The 21,569-nt window shown below is 48.1% G+C and overlaps 1 protein-coding gene and 2 long non-coding RNA genes across 11 annotated transcripts; 2 read left to right on the plus strand and 1 right to left on the minus strand.

The window, feature by feature from the left end:
* Positions 1–1,684: 1,684 nt before the first annotated feature.
* LOC114096934 (uncharacterized) lies at positions 1,685–7,176 on the plus strand. 2 transcript variants are annotated; one of them, XR_003583526.2, is made up of 4 exons: positions 1,685–2,666; positions 5,376–5,479; positions 6,696–6,817; positions 7,077–7,176. It is a non-coding gene; the product is annotated as an uncharacterized lncRNA (long non-coding RNA). The 2 variants fall into 2 exon arrangements; XR_003583525.3 differs by lacking the exon at positions 1,685–2,666 and having other exon boundaries at positions 5,163–5,479.
* Znf205 (zinc finger protein 205) lies at positions 2,761–15,461 on the minus strand. 8 transcript variants are annotated; one of them, XM_071605731.1, is made up of 8 exons: positions 15,102–15,125; positions 14,886–14,926; positions 11,001–11,138; positions 9,904–9,984; positions 7,628–7,817; positions 7,317–7,405; positions 6,668–6,788; positions 2,761–4,431 (listed from the first exon to the last, which is right to left on the minus strand). In XM_071605731.1, the coding sequence occupies exons 3-8, from the start codon at positions 11,055–11,057 to the stop codon at positions 2,984–2,986; spliced, it is 1,986 nt and encodes a 661-aa protein (XP_071461832.1). In that variant the 5' UTR covers positions 11,058–11,138; positions 14,886–14,926; positions 15,102–15,125; the 3' UTR covers positions 2,761–2,983. The 8 variants fall into 8 exon arrangements, with proteins under 8 accessions (XP_071461832.1, XP_071461836.1, XP_071461833.1 ...); XM_071605735.1 differs by lacking the exons at positions 14,886–14,926; positions 15,102–15,125 and adding an exon at positions 11,768–12,282 and having other exon boundaries at positions 2,761–4,044; positions 4,318–4,431; XM_071605732.1 differs by lacking the exons at positions 14,886–14,926; positions 15,102–15,125 and adding an exon at positions 15,395–15,461.
* LOC139702955 (uncharacterized) lies at positions 15,460–21,561 on the plus strand. The gene is made up of 3 exons (XR_011705525.1): positions 15,460–16,785; positions 17,714–17,805; positions 21,193–21,561. It is a non-coding gene; the product is annotated as an uncharacterized lncRNA (long non-coding RNA).
* Positions 21,562–21,569: the final 8 nt, after the last annotated feature.

A 21,569-nucleotide genomic window follows, 5' to 3' on the forward strand; every position in this document is an offset into this window, starting at 1 on the left:
GGCGAGGCGGGGAAGCCAGCTGGGGCCTGAATACAGGCCGCAGGGAAAGAATGGGAAGCTCAGACGGAAACCCCCTGCTCCCTTCGCTCTCCAACCTCTCTTGGCGGCGCAGGTCAAGGGTAAACCATCCAGGTTGAGTTCTATAGTGGTGGAGCAGCTGGAATGTAGGATGTGAGCATAGGCCAGGCCAGGCCTCTCAGCCGCCTCACCCTCTACCCAGACACCAAGATGGTTCTCTGGCTTTCTTCCCCTAGTCTCCCACCCATCACCCATCCAATTATGAGTACACTTGTATCTGATACTAGAGGCCCTTCCACAAACCAACCCCAACTGCTTCCTCAGTCTTATTTGCTCTTATAAAATATTTTCCAAAGTGCCACCTTCCATTGTTAACATACTTTTGTCAGACCCGTCCCAGAATGGTGGCTTCTAGGCGGATGGGCAGAAGTGGACCTAGCCTGTAGAGATGATGTGCAGGTTACTATCCATGGGACCCTTGGAACCACATCCCTCTGCACTCTGCCGTAAGAGGGGAAACATTTCTCCTGGATATTGTGATCTGAGCTATCCAGAAGCCAGAGTGAAGATTATAAATGACTGCCTGAATCATTCCACAACTCTCCGGCTGGCTCAAGTCCTGACACCTGGTCTCCAATGGGTCAGCCACACAGTCTGAGGAACTGAAATCAAAGTAGGCAATACTCACTGTGCAAATGGGACCTCTGTGCTAAGCTACTGTGACAAGTACGGAAGCTTCCAGTGTCATTTTAACAAGCCTCCTTTTCACCTGTTTCCCCTTCACTAAAAAAGCTCCCTGACAAGCCAGGTGCAGTGATGCATGCCCTAGTCCCAGCTGCTTGGGAGGCTGAGACAGGAGAATCGTTGAGTTCAAAGTCAGACTCACTCAGTGAGACCCTGTCTCTAAATAAAATACAAACTAGGCCTAGGGATGTGGCTCAGTGGTTGAGTACCCCTGAGTTCAATCCCCACTACCAAAAAAACCTCCCTGACAGCAACTGCTTTACAAGTGACAGCCCCCCTCAGCCTCTCACACTAAGTCAAACAGAGGAATCCCATTTCTGGCTGACTAGAACTATGAGGATAAGCTGAAGGAAGCAATCTGCTTGCTTTCAGCAAGACTCCACCAAAGCTTGCTTGGCTCCACCAGTCAGCAGCTCATCTGTGTCCAGCTGACTGTATGCCCCAGACCACCCCCATGTTCAATTGAATCCAATGTCCCTGGTGGTCAAGACCATTGACTGTTCTGCTTTTTTTAGACAGTCCTGCCTCATAATATAATATTACTAGACAGTAAACAGAGACACATGGAAATAAGGATATTTCTTACAGGATAAAACACCAAACTGGGAGTAGTGGCCCATGCCTATAATCCAAACTACTCCAGAGACAGAAACAGGAGGATCACAAGTTCAAGGCCAGCCTAGGCAATCCAGTAAGACCAGCTTGGCACAGGTGTCTTAAAAAATGGCTGCAGATGTATCTTAGTGGCAGAGTGCTTGCCTAGCATGCACAAGACCCTACTGCAGAATGAATTTTAAAAATACGTGAAATGGGCTGGGGTTGTGGCTCAGCGGTAGAGCACTTGCCTAGCACATATAAGGCCCTGGGTTCAATCCTCAGCACCACATAAAAATAATTAAAGGTATTGTGTCCAACTAAAAAATATTAAAAACAAAACATGAGACATCCGATGCAAATATGACACCAATTTCCAGCTCTCTGGTTGTATGATTCTGGGCAAGTGACTGGACTTTTCTCTTATCCTGTTTCCTCATTTATAAAACTCAGATAATAAAATCCATTCAACTGCAGAGAGTAGAGGTGATATATATGGGGGCTTGGCCCCATGCCTAGAAGTTAACAACTGGCAGCTATTGTTACTATTCCCAGTCATCCTGTTCAAGCCATTACAATCCTTAGGAGCTGGAGCCAAGGGCTGCAGGTATCCTAGTGGCTTTATAAACAAGTAGAGTCTCTGTGGCCTCCCTGATGCAGACATTTTCATAGTCAGCTGGTATGAGTTGAATGTTACTTTAGCAGCTGAGCCACAAGTATAGCATAATAGGCAGAATCTACTCCTTCGAAGAAAAAGACAGTGGGAAATGGAAGCCACAGAGGTTAAAACAGAAGTCTAGGACTAAAGTAGAGTCAGGCAGGGACAGGTAGGTAGGACAAATTACAAAGAACTTACAAAGGTCAACTAGGTAAGAAGCAACAGAGAAGAGGTGACAGTAGATGCATAATGGACCAGGAAGCAAAGTGGTACCTGGTAAGTGGCCCCAATGGAAACGGAAGAAAAGGGCCAATCACAAAACAGCCACAGTGCCTGAAAGGAGATGGGGACAGCAGGAAACACTGAGCAGAAGGTTTCAGACTGGCTATGTCCAACTCCCACTTCCCAAAGAGAGGAGCCAAAGAAGAGTCCAGAGATTAGTGTGCAGTGAACTTTCTTGGGATATGATGGCAGCAGCAGACATCCCCACCAGGGGTCCATTTACAGGAGTGGCTGGCTTCAGACTTGGAAACCTGTCTGCATTCAGAAGCCTCTGTTCATAGATTTATTCCAACATTCTAAAATGGGCTCTGGCCAAAGGGACCTCAAACGTACTCAAGGCTGAAGATAAGGGTGTCCAAAACAAGAGCAGGTGAGTCAGGGATGAATGAGGACACGATTGACCCAGGAGCCCCCCACTCCCCGGGGTTCAACAGTGCCCACAAGACAGAGCAGTAGTCCACAGCTTGAATTCCAAGGTCTTTAATTTGCCCTAAGTGCCTGTGCCTTCTCACCCAAGCTCCTCCCACGTTGCCATGCCCCACCCTGCGCCTGTACCTCCCAGGCTCCCTTCCCTCAACCCTTGGCTCCCACCACCTCCACCAAGGCCAGGAGCAAAGGCTGTTGCTCCTACACAGGGCCCAAATTCAATGGGGCTGACCCAGCTGCCCTGGGTGCGCTGCCCCCACCCTAGGTGGGAGCAGGCGGGGGTGCAGCCAGAGCCCCAGCAGCTGCCGCTCCCAGCATCAGCATAGCCAGGGCCTTGGGCCCAGTGGTATGGATCTTCTCATGCCGGTGGAGATTGGAGCGCCGGCTGAAGCTCTTGCCGCAGAGTGGGCAGGAGTAGGGCCGCACGCCGCGGTGGGTGCGCTGGTGGGCGGTGAGGTGCGAGCTGTGGCTGAAGCTCTTGCCGCAGTCGAGGCAGTGGTAGGGCTTCTCGCCAGTATGCGTGCGGTTGTGTGCTATGAGGTTGGAGCGCTGGCTAAAGCACTTGCCACACTCTGGGCAAGGGTAGGGCTTGACGCCAGTGTGGGTACGCTGGTGGGTGACCAGGGCTGAGCTCTGTGTGAAGCACTTGCCGCAGATGGGGCATTTGTGCGGCTTGGCACCGGTGTGGGTGCCCTGATGCGTGACCAGGTCCGAGCGGCGCGTGAAGCGCTTGGCACAGCGGTCACACACGTAGGGCTTCTCACCAGTGTGGATGCGCTGGTGTTGGATCAGTGTCGAGTGGTGGCTGAAGCTCTTCCAGCACGAGGGGCAGGTGTAGGGCTTCTCACCGGTGTGGATGATCTGGTGCTGGATGAGATGCGAGCTGCGGCCGAAGCGCTTGCCACAGTCTGTACAGGCGTAGGGCTTCTCACCTGTGTGCGTGCGCCGGTGTGTCACCAGGTGCGAATGCCAGCTGAAGCTCTTGCCACACTGCTCGCACTTGTAGGTCTTCTTGCCTAGATCACTATCAGGGGCCAGGCCCTCCTCACCGCTGTCTGTGGCACCCTTCTCGTCCTTGTTGGGTTTTTCTGGGTCATGGCCCTCCAGTGCCTTCACAGGAGGGGCTGGATTTGGCTCTCTTGCTTCCAGAGGAGCCAGCTGTTCTGCATCTCTGGCTGACAGAGCGTTCTGACCGCTGGCTCCCTGCTGCCCACACTGCAGGACACCCCCTGGGGCCCACCGGGTTTTGGTTGGCAAGGGCTTCACATCCCCTAGGGCTCCCATGGGTGCAGCTGGCACCTCCTTCCCCACCTCCAAGGTTCCTGGAGAAAGAGAGAGGGTTTCCAGAGAGACAAGCTTCTGGAAGGGCCCCAGAGGGTGGGGAACCCACAGGAAATCCAGGGGATGGATTCTGGGAGATAGGAAAGGGGAAAAGGAAGTAGGGGAAATCTGGAGCCAAGAACCACCCTTTAGGAAGGAGCCATCTAGTGGCCCTGCACCCACAAAAAACAGAAAGTCCATATCAACAAGGAGTACCCGGGAATGACTGGGCAAACGGTCCTTCCCCAGAACAAGGCACACACCAAGTCCCTCACCTGAACCAGGGCCTCTCTTCTCTTCCTTCTCAGCTCCTGTCTGCCGGCTGGAGCTGGCAGCCTCGCCCTTTCCCTGCACTTGGGGGGCCCAGAGAGGCCTGCTGAAGGGAAACCCTATCCAGAAAGAGGACACATTCAGCAAAGAACTTCTGGAGCTGCCAACTGTAGACATCATCCCTCCAAAAACTAATGGGGCAAGAGGGGCAAGTGAGGGCTGGGGATGTGGCTCAAGCGGTAGCGCACTCGCCTGGCGTGCGTGTGGCCCGGGTTCGATCCGCAGCACCACAAACAAACAAAGATGTTGTGTCCGCCGAAAACTAAAAAATAAAAATATTAAAAAAAAAAAAAAGAGGGGCAAGTGAGGCTCCAGAAACATGAGGCAAAACAACATGCGCTCAAAAATTGCTTCAGGCCAGGCAGGGATGGTGGCTTATACCCATGATCCCAGTGACCCCGAAGCTGAAGCAGAATTGCAAATTTAAGGCTAGCCCCAGCAAGTTAGCAAGATTGTCTCAAAACACAAAAGAATGAAAAATGGGGCTGAGATTGTGGCTCAGCAGTAGAGCGCTCGCCTAGCATGTTCGAGGCCCTGGGTTCGATCCTCAGCATCATAGAAAAATAAAATAAAGATATATATATGAAATAAAAAGGGCCGGAGGCAGTGGCACATGCCTGTAATCTCAGCGGCTCAGGAGGCTGAGGCAGGAGGATCCTGAGTTCAAAGCCAGCCTCAGCAATGACAGGCATTAAGCAACTCAGTGAGACCCTGTCTCTAAATACAAAATAGGGCTAGGAATGTGGCTTAGTGGTCAAGTGCCCCTGAGTTCAATCTCCAGTACAAAAAAAAAAAAAAAAAAAGAATTTAAAAGGCATCTGGGAACATAACTCGGTGGCAGACCACCTGGGGTTCAATCACCAGTACCAAAGGAAAAAAAAGGTGTGTGGGGGGGGGGGGGCCTGAGGTGCAGCTCAGTGGTAAGCTACTTGCCTAACATGTAAGAGACCCTCAGTTTAATCCCCAGCACCTTAAAAAAAATTTCCTTCCTATCCCCTTTCAGGGTAGCACCCAACTATACTCCTCCCAATGCTGAGCCAACTGACTCCTGATTCCCTGAATAGAGTCTCAGAATCTGAAAGGGAGGAGCCCAGGTTCTGAGGCCAGGTAAGGACAGCAATTCCCTTCCCTTGTCACAGTCTCCAATCAGTGGGCCCAGTAGCCTAAGACATTGGAAGGGCTATCTCACTCCTGAACTTGCATGTGGCTGGGAGGGTTGGAGGCTGCAGAAAGGCCAAGTGGGAGGGCCTGGGACAAGGGGCCAGGTACACTGACAACCAAGAAGTCATGAGACCAAAGGGCCCATCTGCCAAATCCCTGGGGTGAGAGGCCCTGGGAATTCTAGTTAAGTCAGTAAGACAGCAGAGGGGCCTTGCCTGTCATGACTTGTGGGAGAAAAGGGATTTTTTGGATCAATGAAGTGGGTTACAGCCTCTCTGAGGCCTGCCCTGGGGCTGCAAATAGATGCTAAGTTCTTTCTGATCTCCCAGGATTTGCCTGGACTTGTTGGTCTGGCCCTGAGGAATATTAACAACGGGTAGTATGCAAGCCTAAGATAATTATAGGAGTGAGGATGACTGGTATGATCCCACAGAGATCTCAAGGCTACACTGAAGTCAAGGGTGGAATTGCCAAAGGCCCAGATTGCACCTGGACTAGCAGGTATGCAATGGCTATTTACTGAATGAATGAATCACAATGAAGACCTCATCAAATTCTGTCAAAAAAAAACTAGTCTGCAAATAAGGAGTAAAAACCTGGGACTTAACTACCTGCCATCAGAGAAACCAAGGGAGCCAAGCCCCTCTGAGAAGCACATGCTTCCTGGGCTCCCTAGAGCCTATAAGGCCTGAGAGGTTAGCTGATGCCACCCACAGAGCAGCCCACAGACCTAGAGTCAAGCTCTCTGCAAACACCTACAAAGCTGGGGCTTGGAGAAGGAAGACAGAAATACTGGGATAAATTAAAGCAATGAAAGATTGGAAGAAAAGCAGAATCCTCAGATCAGTACTGTCCAAAATAGCAGCCACCAGCCATGGCTACTCAAGCTCCAATCTGAGTTGGGCAAAGTTAAAAAAAAAAAAAATTAAAAACTCACTTGCTCTAGCCACATTTCCAATGCTCAACAGCCACTGGGTTTAGGGACACCATTCTAGTGCAGATGCAGAATATTTCAATCCCTGTGGAAAGTTCTACAGAACACTACTGTCTAAATGAACAAAGTGGGGAAAGGGAGCAGAACTGATGTGGGGGGCCAACAGGGAGGTAATGACCCTACTACAGGTGAGCCCTCACCCAAGGCCAGCCCATTTCTCTTCTGTAGCACGTCCCTATAGAAGTTCTGCTGGGTGTGGTCCAGACGTCCCCACTCCTCCCGGGAGAGGTACAGAGCCACATCTTCAAAGGTCACTGGCATCTGAAACAACATGAAGCATGCTGTCCAAGGTAAGCTATAGACACAGTGGGGCAAACAGAGACACCAAGACATGTGGTGAGATTGCAGCCTCCCAACTGCTGCCTCCAGCTACCCTGACCTGATTGTCAAATATAAGAGACCTTTTTGGGGGAGAATTGTTTCAATAACAAAGCAGTACTACTTAGGTACCACAGACAAAGCTCAGGATCTCCTTCCTCAGCTCAGACCCTAAAGGAAGATTCACACATCAGAGACCCATCTCTCCACTTCCCTCTGCTTTTCCTCCAGCTGTGGCCAGAGTGACCGAAGACCCTAAGCCTGGAAAATGGTATTCAGATTCCAGCTACACTTCAGTGAGAGTCCTGAGCAGCAGGTTCCAGATCCAAGTGGGAAGGTCAGTGAGGCCATGACTTTACATGTGGAGCCAGCAGATCTGGAAGGGCTGAGCACCAAATCGGGATCTGGGAAGGCCCTGCCTCCACTTGGGCAGCTAGAAGAGGAGGCAAAGAGACTGGCATAGACACTCACCTGGGACCAGGCAGTGAGGAGCGCTGCGGCCATCTGCCGATCTCGGGTCCTCCCCTCATGGGAAAGCATGGGGATCCGAGAAGGAAGGGCTATGGGAGGAGAGTGGTGACTGACTCAAACTGCTGGATGCTGCTGCTCACCCAGCCACTTCAAACTCCACCCCACCCCAAACCAAAAAGACAGGCAGGCATATGCACAGGTAGACATCTGGGTCCCTTTCCAGGTTAAGGACCCTCAGCCCTACCCAGGCTGGGCCTCCACCTTCCCCACAGTTGCCTATCCAGGCACCTTTGTCCACATCCCTCTCCTACCTCCCCCAGGCAAGAAGAGAGCTTTCTCCTTAGGGCCAGGACTTAGAGGCACCCAGTCCCGTGCACCTGGAGCCCTGTCCTCCTGTGAGGTCCCCTCAGAGTGCACCTCTTCCGGCTCTGTCTTAATGTGTGGTATCTTCTTCTCCAGCCCAGAGAGCACTTCTTGACAGGAATGCACATGACCTAGAACCTGGGAATGACAACCCACATCAGAACCCGGCTGGCAGAACTCACACCCACATGCAAGAGACAGCTTGAAGGGCTGACCTCGCTTTCTCCCTCCAGTTCACCTCCCAGCAAGGATGGAGTGGCAAGCGATGAAAGACTTGTCAAGCCATTGCCATAGTACACATAGTACTCAGGGGCACTCGACCACTGAGCCACATCCCCATCCATATTTTGTATTTTATTTATGTGTTTGTTTGTTTATTTATTTTTTACACAATACCTTTATTTTGTTTATTTTTATGTGGTGCTGAGGATCGAACCCAGGGCCTCACACATGAGAGGCAAGCGCTGTACCACTAAGCCACAGCCCCAGCCCCACTATTTTGTATTTCATTTAGAGCAGGGTCTCACTGAGTTGCTTAGTGCCTCGCTTTTGCTGGGCTGGGACTGGCTTTGAACCCGCAATTCTCCTACCTTACCTTCCAGAGCTGCTGGGATTACAGGCATGTGCCACTGCGCCTGGCTGCTGTTGTTTCTTTCTTTCTTTTTTTTTTTTTTGGTGCTGGGGATTGATCAAACTCAGGGACTTGTGCATTTGAGGCAAGCACTCTACCAACTGAGCTATATCTTTAGCCCTGGCTGTTTTTTAATACATGATAAAATCAAGTAGATTGGGTTAAATAGTGTCTCTTCAAAATTCACATCTACCCTGAAGCACAGAATGTGACCTTATTTGGAAAAAGGGTTTTTTGGTGGTTGTTGCTGTTGTAGTACTGGGGATTAAATGAGGCTGGAAAATGGAAAATGAGATAATCAAGCTAAGCATCTCAAGATGAGCCAGGCATAGTGGTGCATTCCTATAATCCCAGCGGCTCAAGAGGCTGAGGCAGGAGGATTATAAATTCAAAGCCAGTAAGCAATTTAGCATAGCCCTAAGCAATTAGTGAGACCCTGTCTCTACATAAAAAATAAAAAAAGCTGGAGATGTGGCTCAGTGGTTAAGTGCCCCTAGGGTGGGCCCTAAATTGGATGAGTGAGGTCATTATAAGAATAGAAGACAGGGACTGGGATTGTGGCTCAGTGGTAGAGTGCTCACCTAGCATGCATGAGGCACTGGGTTCGATCCTCAGCACCACATAAATGTAAAATAAAGATATTGTGTCCAACTAAAAATAAATAAATATTAAAAAAGAAAAAGGAAAAGAACAGAAGACACAACTGAGTGTGGTGTGCACACCTGAGATCCCAGCAACTCAGGAGGCTGAGGAAGGATGATGGCAAATTCAAGGTCAGCCTGGGCAATTTAACAATTTAACAAGAACTTGACTCAAAATAAGAATTAACTACTGTCATGTATAACCAATTGGAACAAATTTAAAATTAAAAGGGATAGGGTATTAAAAAAAAGAATAAGGGCTAGGATATAGCTCAGTGACATAGACATAGCACTCCTGAGTTCAACTCCTTCCCCACCTCAAGAAAAAAAGGTAAATAGAAGACACAGAAACACTGAGAAGGAAACAGAGATGGAGCAATGCTTGAGCCTAGGAGCATCAGGAGTCACAGGAGGCTAAAAGGGGTGGGAAGAACCTCTCCCCAGGCCAAAAGCCTCTGGAGGAGGCCTGGAGCAGCTGACAGCTTGGCTTCCAAGACCAGGAGAGAACAGATCCTGGTTGTCTTATGCAACCCAGTCAGTGGGAACTTGTTTCTACAGCTACAGGAAACTAACACCCCAAAGCCTAGGAATTAGACAAAGGCTCACAATCAGGCCTCTCAAAAACTCTGGGCAAGGCATATATATCCTCTCACTGAGAGAACCTTGGTGGTTCTCATGTCACTCAAGGCAAGGCTGGCCTTCTATTGGGAGTCACACCCATCCTTGCCTCACCCTCCCCGGTGTGTGTGTTCCAGTCAGTCCTGAAGGGAAAGACCAGCTGTCAAGAGTGTCCAGGGCAGACCTAACAATGCCCTGACTGGCCTCTGAGACTCAGCTGCTCTGTTGCCTGCCTAGAACAGTCATAGGGGCATACACATGTGAGAGAAAGCCACCCACTCTAGAAATTTCTGGATAAACACAGAGTATGGGTAATTATTATTATTATTATTACTTTGTGTAGACTTGACGAATTCAACATCAACGGAGAATGTCGATCAGCAAGGCTTGTCAGGTTCAAGGCACACATAAAAAGCTGTTATGAAACAATGGTAATAATTCTTTGAACTTCCACAGCATAAAAACGGTAGCACTAGTGTGGCGCAGTGGCATACACCTGTAATCCCTGCAGCTTTGGAGGCTGAGGCAGGTGGATTGTGATTTCAAAGCCAACCTCAGCAAAAGTGAGGCGCTAAGCAACTCAGTGAGGCCCTGTCTCTAAATAAAATACAAAATAGGGCTGGGATGTGGCTCAGTGATCTAGTGCCCTTGAGTTCCATCCTTGTAACCTCCCCCAAGAAAAACAACAACACGGACGCACTAATACTGGATGTGAATTTTTATTTATAACCACTACGACACTAGGCCAGAGGACACAGGCTTCTCTGACTTGAGCTCTAGTTGTGGGAGTTATCATTTCATTATAAAAAATTATGATCAGTTATGAGCTGACACTGCTTAGATGAATCTCATCCCATTAGCTCCTCCAAGATAGGAGGGAATGACAGGTACAGAATCTGCATTTTACAAAGGACAGAGCTGGTTCCCACAGGTCAGAGGACTGGCCTGAGTCACATGCCTTGCCTGCAAGTGACTCAGAGTCCTCCAACCCCAAGGCCAGAGACCCCAGTCCTCCACAGATGGTAATTACATACACACACACAGGCAGCAGGTGGTGCAGGCAGGACTGGGAGCTCAGACCCAGAGAGGTGAAGAGAAATGTCTTGGGGAGAAGGAAGTGGGGCATAGAACAAGTAGGCACAATTCGGAAAAAACCTCACTGGAGGACCCCACAGATCACCCCTGCTATTCCATGTGCCTGTTGACTACCTTTATTCACTGAACAAGGCAAAACAGTTACACCATAAATGCCAAATAGAAGGTATTTCCCATCATGCCACCTTCTCTCCAATATCTCCAACCCACTTCCCCCATCCACCAGCCCTGCACCCCCAGTGAGTCTAACTCTTCCTTTGCCCAGATACCCTGCTTAGAAAAATCATCTTGTCCCAGCTTCTTTCATGGCATACCTCTGCCCCCAGAACTTCTTACCTCCTGGGCTCTCTCCTTGTTCTCAGCAGCCTGGATGCTTCCACCATTTGCAGACATTTTCTATTTGAGAGTTAGGAAGAACAGCAAGTTGTTTCTCCTGCTTGCTGGCCAAGCCCCCTCCTGCTTTTGGCCATGAGCCTGAAAGAGCAGAAAGAAATCAGTCATCTTCAAGTGCCCTGAAAAATCTCCATGCTGGACCAGACTTTCCTGGTCCTACCTGGTCTGCTAGATCCTATTCAGCAGTCCTACTTTTCGATCATGTTTTTAGTTTCCTGCTTAAAAAAAAAAAAAAAGGTACAAAGATATTGTGTACCCTATGCTTTGTTGCTGAGCCCCACATTTCAGAGCAAACAGCTCAGGGAAAGTGGGGGAAAACTGAAATGGTAGTTCCTGTCATCAAGAGCAGAAAATTCCGCAGAGATCCTACAAAACAAGTGCTGGTGAGGTCCCACTTCTCATAGAATTCAGGCCCCGCTGACCCCAGGGCATGCACTCTGTGCCCCGCGTCTGCTTTAAAGCCCGGCTAGAAACCAGAAATCAACCTGCCCACTTAGCAGTTCCCCTGCGATGCAACCTCCGGCCTTGGGATGCCCATCCTGCTCATAGTTCCGGCGGACTATGTCCTTCTCCTTCCCAATCCCGGATCCAGGCCCCCTTCTCTCCTGCCAGCCCGAAGCCTTCCACCTTTGACCCTGTCCCCTCCTGCAATCTTGGCCACCTGTACCAGTCCCGGGATCCAGGCGCCCTCCCCAGCATTCCCTTCTCACCGAGGTGCAGGATGGTAGAGGGGGCACCAGGGGCAGCCGGGCCCCTCCCCAGGGAAGGGAAGTTCTGCAGCCAGCGTTGGGCGGGCGGGGGAATCGGGCGGAGACCAGGATTAGGGACAACAGGAAGTCCCTTCCAGATCCCGTTCCCCACGCAGCGGCAGCCCTACAGGGTTCCCAGCTTCGAGGGTTCCGTGTCTGGGATCCCAGGCCTTGGCTGCACCTGCTCTTGGCAGGAAGGCAATTCCCAGATCAGCAATTCCTGCTAAAGACGATTCTTTTACCAAGCACGTATTTGTGATGCCCGCCAAGCAGGGGCACCGAAACGAAAAAATAGGGCGATGCGTTTTTAGAAAGATTTTGATAATGTTTCAAAGAGAGCATTGCAGTCATCCTTGAAGAAGTGGCGCTTTGCTGAATGGAGGGAAGACGTTCTTTTTCAGTACACAGCACTTCTTTGAGGCCCCTGGATTCAATTAAGCCTCCCCAGATCAGGGGGTCCTCTGGGTCCCTCCAAGACTGGCACAGAGTTCTCTCCCTAGGAGTGAACTAAGGAAATAGGCTGGGACCACCTGTAGCCCATCCTGATGCCTACACCTGGCAATATGTGGGATAAATTTGGTTTTTCCAAACCTACTCCAGCTCGGAAACAGTGGTAAAGAGGCCTGACCCAACTGTCCAGGAGTTCCAGATGCCACCCCTTGGGTTCCCTTTGCCTTCTGACCCTGGGTACTAAAGCCCCAAATGGGTAGGAGAGTGATTGTACTTTACTTTCTGGGGTAAAGAACCATGTCTTCTAGGCAGAGCATGGGAGTGTCAGGAAAGAGGTGGGGTCCCAATCCTGGAGTCTGCCTACAGGGAATGTTCCTCCCAGAGATGATCCTGTGCTTGCCTCCTTTGACTCATCTCTGAGATCCCCTGCTTCACACAGCAAGATCAGTGTTACAGCCCTGTACTAGTTCACAGATGTACTCTGGGGTTCACATGATTTAATTTTTTAAAAACTTAATTTCTAACACTTAAAAATCAGCAGAGTTCTCATATAATTGATTTTTTTAAAAAATCAGAACATTTGGCAATACTGGACCTATATTCTTTTTACCCACAACCTGACTCCCAGGTGGTCATGGTCGACACTTGGTCCCTTATAGCATCTGTTTGCAACTCCACTCTTGGAGTCAAATATTTTAGGAGTCCTTGGATTTGGCTTGATTCTACTGTCAACTTGAAGAAAATTTACCCCTGGGATTTGCCTCTAGTTAGTGTTTCCAGTCATTCTAAACCCAGGGTGAAGAGGGACATACAAAGTTGTAATCAAAGTCAATACTGTTTTCAATCCAGGTAGCTATGAACTGAAACAAAGTCAAAGAGGGTCCTGAAAAGATGACACAACTGCATTCAGTGTGTCCATGAGGAGCAGAACTGAGTCTCCAGTATACAAGGACTACCGCTGGAGAGGACCATGTCACCCCATGCAATCCCAAGAGAGCACAAAGTTCAAAATCAGTGCATATGTCCCAATTTCAGGGAAAAAATAAAATAAAATTCTCCCCCCCACACTTTTAATGTATTTTTGGTTGTAGATGGACACAATGCCTTTATTTTGTTTATTTATTTTTATATGGTGCTGAGGATGGAACCCAGTGCCTCATGCAAGGCTATTGCTCTACTGCTGAGCCACAACCCCAAGCCCCAGGGCAAAATTTCTTTACCAGCAAAAGGTACTGGTTTAGGAATACTGCAGGGGTAAAGGGTGTCTAGAGGCTTGAATCCTGCCATAAGATCTCCTAGACAGACTAAATGAAGTTTGAGCATTCATTTGGTTGTTCATAGAAAATTCCTTGAGCACCTACTATATGCTTGATATTAACCATTTAACCCTTTCTTGGAAAAGAGAGAAATGCATTCCACAGCTGGTTTTAGGATCGGAGCAGGTCTGGGGGAGCGGGTTACCACAGTTTCTATGTGGAAATTGCAGCCTCTGAAAGAGTTCAGAAAGGCGTAAAGCAGACATCAAAAATGTAATGACTTCAACAACCACAAATGACCAATGGCTGGACATAAGAAGAGAGTATAAGGGACTTAAGGGATATCCAAAACCATATTTGTTTAGAGGGAGTAGTTGGGGGCCAGTATTGCCAAAGTTCAAATATTTTTCAAGAGAAAAAAAAAATTCAATTTCTTCTTCTTCCTTCCGTCTCCTTCTCATTCTCCTTGATTGAAACCAGGGCCTTGCGTATGTTAGGACAAGCATTCTACCAGTTAGATACATTCCCAGTCCTTTTTAAATTTTTTATTAAGATAGGGTCTTGGTGGGGCTGGGGATGTGGCTCAAGCAGTAGCACGCTCGCCTGGCACACATGCGGCCGGGGTTCAATCCTCAGCACCACATACAAACAAAGATGTTGTGTCCGCCGAAAACTAAAAAATAAATATTAAAATTCTCTCTCTCTCTCTCTTAAAAAAAAAAATATAGGGTCTTCGTAAATTGCCCAGGTTAGCCTGGAACTTACCAGCCTCCCAAATAACTGGTATTATAGGCTTGTACCACCACACCTCGAAATAATTTGATTTCTATGTGAAATCTCCTGAGTTTTAAATTTAGGACAAAACGTTTAAATCTGCACACCCACAATCCCAGCTACTTAGGAGACTGAGGCAGAAGAACCACAAGTTCAAAGCCAACCTGGGCAACTTAGCCAGACACGCTGTCTTAAAAGAAAAAATAAAAAGGGCTGGGCATATAGTTCAATGTTAGAATTGCCCCAGTATCACAAAGGAAAAAAAAAACAAACAAACAAACTCAGTACACGTCCAGCCTCTCTGCATTCAGCTCACAGGTCACCAGTTCAGGGCTGTACTTACCTACTTACCTCAGAGCCTGTCACAAGTATTAACTACCATGGAGAAAGGCGCTCAGTGGAGCTTCAGGTTTGGGAAACCCTCAACAAACGTCAACTCCTGGTGGCTGCCCTGAACTTGAGTAAGGAGAGGACACCACCTTTGATAAATAAATCCCCATCTACTCGCAGAGATCAGCCTGACAGTTAACTTAAGTCTTAAAAAATAATGAAAACTAGAAACAACATCGTCTAAAGCAAGAACAAAATAATACACTTACTAAAGCAGCTAACTAGAGACAGGACGATGCGGATATGCGGTCTGGTGAAGGAAAGAGACAACCAATAAGGGAAATAAAGGAACACGAGAGAAGGGAAGTAAAAATAATAGCAGAGAAAATTCTAAACGTTAACAAAGAAGAAAAGGTAATCAGCAGAAGTGCTCATAGGGTTTAAAATTTTTAAAAGAAGACTAAGGATGCCCAGGCCAGGGAGACCTCCGGAGGCAAGAAGGCGACCCCGCGACCCGCTCCAGTGAAGCTGACACCGCAGCAGGAATGCAAATTCCGAGCACCAGGCGGCCGCAGAAGCCCGGGAGTCCCCAGCGCACCTTCCGGCCCCGCGAGCTCCTCAGCCCGCAGGAACTTGACGCCGGGAGCTGTCTCCCAGGCAACGACGCCACCTCGCCCCGCCACGCGCCACGGAAGACGCCAGTGATTGGCTGTAGACAAGATGGTCCCGCCCCCCCCGCCCGTCCTGCCTCACTGAGCCACCGTCTTGAGGCCCTCACCTGCGCGCTCCCGAGAACAGTCCTACTCGCGGGGGGAAGGGTCACCCTGTGCGCGCCTGGCCTGGCTGGTGTCCCCACGTTTCCTGTCCCGCTGCCCCACGGCAACTTCCGGTTTGCCCAGATATCTCCCGGCGACCTACCTGGCCTGTCCGGGCGGTGAGGACGCTGGGCGAGGACACGCCGGTCCTGGACTGGATTTCCACCCGCCGGGAAACTAAGACGGCCCGCCGGAAAGCCCCGCGGCCGCCGCGGGGCCTGGGGCTCAGGGGTCTTATTAAAGAGAGCCGAGCCGTGAGGACACGATCAAGATGCATAAAGCCTTACGACCTCGGCGCTCAGTTCCGCCTCCGGATCCAGCATCTCCCTCGCTCACCTGTTTTGGATGCCGTTTTGTTTTAAAAAATGGAAGTAAGGGTGCTGAGGTTATAGCTCAGTGGTGGAGCCCTTGTAACCGAAAGCTCGATCCTTGTCCCCAATGCCAGTTCATGCCAACTTAATAACTTAATAATAAGGACACGGTTCTAAGTTAAAGGATTTTTTTTTTAAAATTGTTTTGCTGGCAAAGGAGAAACAGGGGACTCCTGTCCCTGTGATTCTGCCCATTAGGGAAAGCAGGGCTTTTAAAAAGCTATTCAAAGGCTACAGTCCAGGTGTGCCCTGAAGGGGGTTCCCAGGGCGCCCTGAGGGTATGTTAGGATTCATTTGTTAATTTGGGAGATAGTCACTTCCTAGATCCTCAGGCAGACATCTCCTTCCTGTGGAGCCTGGATAACTCCAGGTGATCTTGTTTCCCCGCCCCCAGGTTAGGTGGGAGAGAGGGAGAAGAGGAAGGGAAAAACATGAACTTTTAAAAATAAGTCTCAAGGAGCTGGGGCTGGGGCTCAGTGATAGAGCGCTTGCCTAGCATGTGCAAGGCACTGGATCGAATCTCAGCACAATAAATAAATGAATAAAGATTCATCAACATCTAACAAATTTTTTTTCAGTTATAGATGAACACAGTGCCTTTATTTTGTTTATTTTTATGTGGTGCCGAGAATCAAACCCAGTGCCTCACACATGCTAGGCAAATGCTCTACCACTGAGCCACAACCTCAACCCCTAACAAAATTTTTTAAAAAATAAACAAATAAGCCTCAAGCCTGGTGAGGTGGCGAACGCCTGTAATCCCAGTGGCTCGCGAGGTAGAGGCAGGAGAATCGCGAGTTCAAAGCCAGCACTCTGTAACAGTGAGGCACTTCTCAGCTCAGTGAGACCCTGTCGATAAATAAAAAAATACAAAGTAGGCCTGAGGATATGGCTTAATGGTGGAATGCCCCTGAGTTCAATTCCCAGCACAAGAAGAAGAAGCAGCAGCAGCAGCCCCAAAGCAAGGAGGGCTATATCAAAAGGTAAAGTGACTGTTACATGTTTGCCAAGCATGCATGAGATCCTGGGTTTCAGTCCCAGCACAATGCATAGGAGGTATGACCTGGGTCCCTGCATGTTAAGTGTGTGTGTTTGTCTGTGTGACATACATGTTAAAGATCTTTCAGTATAAAAGAACATAGAAAGATCATAGCACACCTGTGATCCCCAGTTACTTGGGAGACTGGGACAGGAAGATCACAAGTTCAAGGCCAGCCTGGGCAACTTTTCGAGACCCTATCTCAAAATAAAAATTTAAAAAAGGTATAGAGGTGTATCTCAGTGTTAGAGGGCTTTTCTAGTATACACAAAGTTCTAGATTTGATTCCTAGCACTGCAAAAAAAAAAAAAAAAGTCTCACTCCGGTTTGGATGCTGGTCCTTTGGGGTGGAAGTTAGGATAAATTAAGTTACTTTCCATTAGAGGTGGGTGCATTTCTAGGAAACCAGGACATGTCATCATCCCAAAATACACTTTGCTGCTGTAAAGTTTCAGGCTGTACTTCCTCACACATCAGCCAAGATACTGAAATAGGAGGGGATGGAGGACATTCTGACGGGCTCAGCACTAGAGGAACTTCATAGAAGGTGCCTCCTGGGAGTAAATGGCAGGGGTGCACACGCACCTACCCTGATGTCCTTTTCAGCTGATGTCCTCAGCCTTTCAACTCTGTGTGCCCTCTCCCCACCCCAGCCTTAAGAAGCCCTCCTCTGCATGCCCTGGTGTCTTTCTTTAATACAAATTTCTTTTCTGTTTTTTTTAATTAAATGGCTGTGAAAAAAGTGTAGAGTTTTCTTTGTTGTTGTTGTTTGTTTTTTTGCTTTCTTTGTACTGGAGATTGAACCCACAGGTGCTTTAGTGCTTTACCACTGAGCCACATCTCCAGCCCTTTTTATTTTTGTTTTGAGACAGGGTCTCACTAGGTTGCTGAAGCCTTCACTAAGTTACAGAAGCTGGCGTTTTGTTCCTCCTGCCTCAGGCTCTTGAATTGCTGGAATTAACAGGTGTGTACCACAATGCCCTGCTCCATTAGTTTTTATTTTTATTTTTATCTCTTCTCTCTCTCTCTCTTTTTTTTTCTTTCTTCTTCTTCTTATTTTAGTACTAGGGATTGAACCCCAGGTGCTAAATCACTAAGCTACATTCCCAGCCCTTTTTTTTTTTTAATATTTTAGTTTTCGGTGGACACAGCATCTTTATTTTATTTTTATGTTGTGCTAAGGATCGAACCCAGCGCCTCGAGCATGCCAGGCGAGCGCGCTACCGCTTGAGCCACATCCCCAGCCCTCCCAGCCCTTTTTAAAATATTTTATTTGGAGACAGTTCTCCCTAAGTTGCTTAGGGCCTCACTAAGTTGCTGAGACTAGCTTTGAATTTAAGATCCTCCTGCCTCCCTCCCAAACCAGTGGGACTGCAGGTGTGTGCCACCACACCCAGCTCTCTCATCTTTTAAAAAATTGTATTTTTGTGGATGTTTATAATATAAGAAAACATCAGCTAATGAAAAGACTAGGGTTCCTTAGAAAAATGGCTGATTCTAGGGTAAGCACGAAATGCACAAAGCGAGCCTGAAGTATCTAGTAGACCAGAAAGTAAGAAAATGCTAAAAAACAAACAAAACGACAGGACATGATTTCAAAGAGACACAGGGAGCCAAGTATAGTGGTGCCCACCCATAGTTTCTCCTGCCCTTCTTGGGAGACTGAGAAAGGAGCACTGATTGCTTGAGCCCAGAAGTTGGAGACCAACGTGGGCAATACAGTGAGACCCTGTCTCAAAAAAAAAAAAAAAAAAAAAAGTGGGGCTGGGGTTGTGGCTCAGTGGTAGAGCGCTTGCCTAGCATGTGTGAGGCACTGGGTTCAAGTCCCAGCACCACATATAAATAAATGAATAAAATAATTATCCATCAACTTCTAAAAAAAAAACTAAAAAATATTTTTTTAAAAGGGCGGGGGAAGCTGGGGATATAGCTCAGTTGGTAGAGTGGAAGTACAAAAGGAAGGAAGAAAACTGAAGTGATGCAGATCCTTCCTCAAGAAGTGGAACAAAGCTCCTTGCTCCTTAGGTGTGAGCTGCGTGTAGTGGCTTCCTTCCAAAGAACAGGTATGAAGTACAGATGAGAGTAACTTCACAGTAGAGAAATATGACAAACAAGACCTCTGCCAGGTGATCAGAGTCACCACCAACATTGATATCACAGGTTGACAGTGCATGTCCTTTATAGGAAGTGATGAAAATGGCACTTCACCTCTGTGGTCTTCCCCCCTAAACAACAACCCCTGTCTAATCATGAGAAAACATTAAAGTCTGGCTGAGGAGCACCCTACAATACCTTAACAGTTCTCCTCAAAATCATCCAAGTCAGCTAGGTGCGCTGTGTGCACCTGTAACTTAGAAGTCTGAGGCAGGAGGATTGAAAGATCAAGGTCATCCTCAGAAACTTGGCAAGACCTCCTCTCAAAAAAAAAAAAAAAGCGGGAATGCAACTCAATGCTAAAGCACCCGTGGGTTCAATCCTCAGTACCCCACCAAAAAAGTCCAGGTCATCAGAAATAAGAAATGTCTAAGAAACTGCCACAGTCAAGAGGATCCCCAAGAAGTCATGGCTCTGCATCTTAAGCCCTACACACCTTGGAGATCAACATGGGCAAATGCAGTGAGACCCTGTCCTCATAGCACCTTATTATGTTCTCAGTGGCTGCCTGCCTGCCCTCCAGGGCCTAAGCAGCAGGCCTATAAGGAGGGGCTTCTGCTGTCCCAAGAAAGCCATGCACAGGGGCCTGATGGGATCCTCGCTCATCTGCTCCTTACTTCTCTTGCTTGTCCTCTGGTGAAGGACCCTCTGTTGGGGCCTGGCTACCTCTGCTCCCCCAAGTGGGTTACAAGCACAGCTTGGTCCTTGGAGTGAGGGTTTGAAGCTGGTGCAGACACTAAATTGAGGATTTGGGGCCACAGACTGGGGAGGTGCATGTCAAGCTCTGACCTGGCTTTACAGCCTGAAAAGGGGTCCTGCTACAGCCACCTGGGCAAGCACCTGACCCTGGTATTATGCTTACATCTCCTTGGGACCCAGAGCCCAAGGGAAATTGCCCAGAGCTGGGTGAACTTCAAGGACCCAGCCCAGTGCTTCCTGGGGTCCCTTGCCCAGGCTAGGAATATCAGGACACTGCAGCCTTGATGGTCTTTTGCAGGAGGACCTGGCCCAGAAGGAGGAGGGCTCCCAGGATTCCACAATAACAGCTCTTCACCTCATAGAGAGGGCACTGACTCTTGAACATAAATTGCTAAACACTTCTGTGTTGTTTCCAGATAAGTTTGCAGACACAATAGAAAAATCTATACTTTAGGGTTTCCCCTTAGCATTGTACATTCTATAGGTTTGAACAAATGTGTGATGACATGTGGCCACAGTCACTAAACCTACTTCATTTTTTTATTAAGCAGATTCCTAAGCATTAGCAGAATTACCCAAATAAACATCCTTTACGCAGTTGGCTCTATAGATTTCACCTAAAACTGCCTCACAAGGCTCTCAGCACCTGGGTCTTTTATTTTTATTTTATTTTTTTAATATTTTTTATTTGTTGATGGACCTCCATTTCATTTATTTGTATGTGGTGCTGAGAATCGAACTCAGTGCCTCACGCATGCTAGGTGAGCGCACTACCACTGAGCCACAACCCCAGCCCAGCACCTGGGTCTTTTAGATTCAACATCTGCAGAAGAGCAGTGGCCCAAGCATGGAGCTCGCTGCAGGTCTCACTGGAATCATACAAATCAAATCTCAGTTCTATGTGAGCTGCCATGAATATAATTTCTTGCAACACAACTTTTGGAAGGAATGGGAAATCAGAAAGTTCAAGATCATTTGATAAGAAATGCATGCAAATATTTTATGCTGCGTGATAAATAAGAATCATAAGCCCCTTTGCAATAAGAAAACTAAGGTATTTAACCCAGATGTTTGCCTTATGAGAAGAGCCTTAACTCCTTACAGGGAGTTTTGAGGTAAGGCCAATATGGTTCAGAGCAAACCACTCTGGGAACACCCATGGGACAAATGGTCAAATAGTGTGCTTGGGCCTGGGTTTAAAGGTCCTCTCTTTCCTCTCTTTTTTCTTTTCTTCCTTCTTTCTTTCTCTCCCCTCCCTCCCCCTTCCTTCCTTCCTTCCTTCCTTCCTTCCTTCCTTCGGTTTTGTTTTTCCTCAGCCCACTTACAGCCACAACATGGTTCTAATTGCTGGCCCTCACAGACCTCCAAGTCTTCCTGGGCAGGCAGGTACTTAAGGGGAGAGGCCTAACTTTGGAGAGAGCCTCCTCAAGCTAGCTGCAAATCCAGTTTCTGGGTCTCCCTTCCTTCCTCACTTCCTGTCTCTCCTTCATCCCTGCAGCAACTCTAGGCTCCTAATTGGGAAGCAGTGAAGTCCTTTTCAGGAGAGACCCCTGGCCTTCCTAAGTGACCTCAACTCTCCTTGATTCTTCTTGTTATTCTTCCTCACCCTCCAGCAGCCAGGATGGGGCTTTTCCTGCAGGAAGTGCCAAAGTTGTGATGTTAAGAAAAAAAAAAAAAAACAAGGATTCTTGGCTACTGAGTGCTCCCTTGGAAGTGCTCTGTCCAAACTAATATGTGCCCCAAGTGTAAGATGCAACCTGGATTTCAAAGACTTTGCATGAAAAAAAGAATGTGAAACATGTCAGTAATAATTTTTTTGTATGGATCATATTTTGAAATGATGACATTTTGAATCTAATGAGTTAAATAATAATA

Source organism: Marmota flaviventris, chromosome 19, assembly GCF_047511675.1.
Source record: "Marmota flaviventris isolate mMarFla1 chromosome 19, mMarFla1.hap1, whole genome shotgun sequence".
NCBI classification, from domain to species: domain Eukaryota; kingdom Metazoa; phylum Chordata; class Mammalia; order Rodentia; family Sciuridae; genus Marmota; species Marmota flaviventris.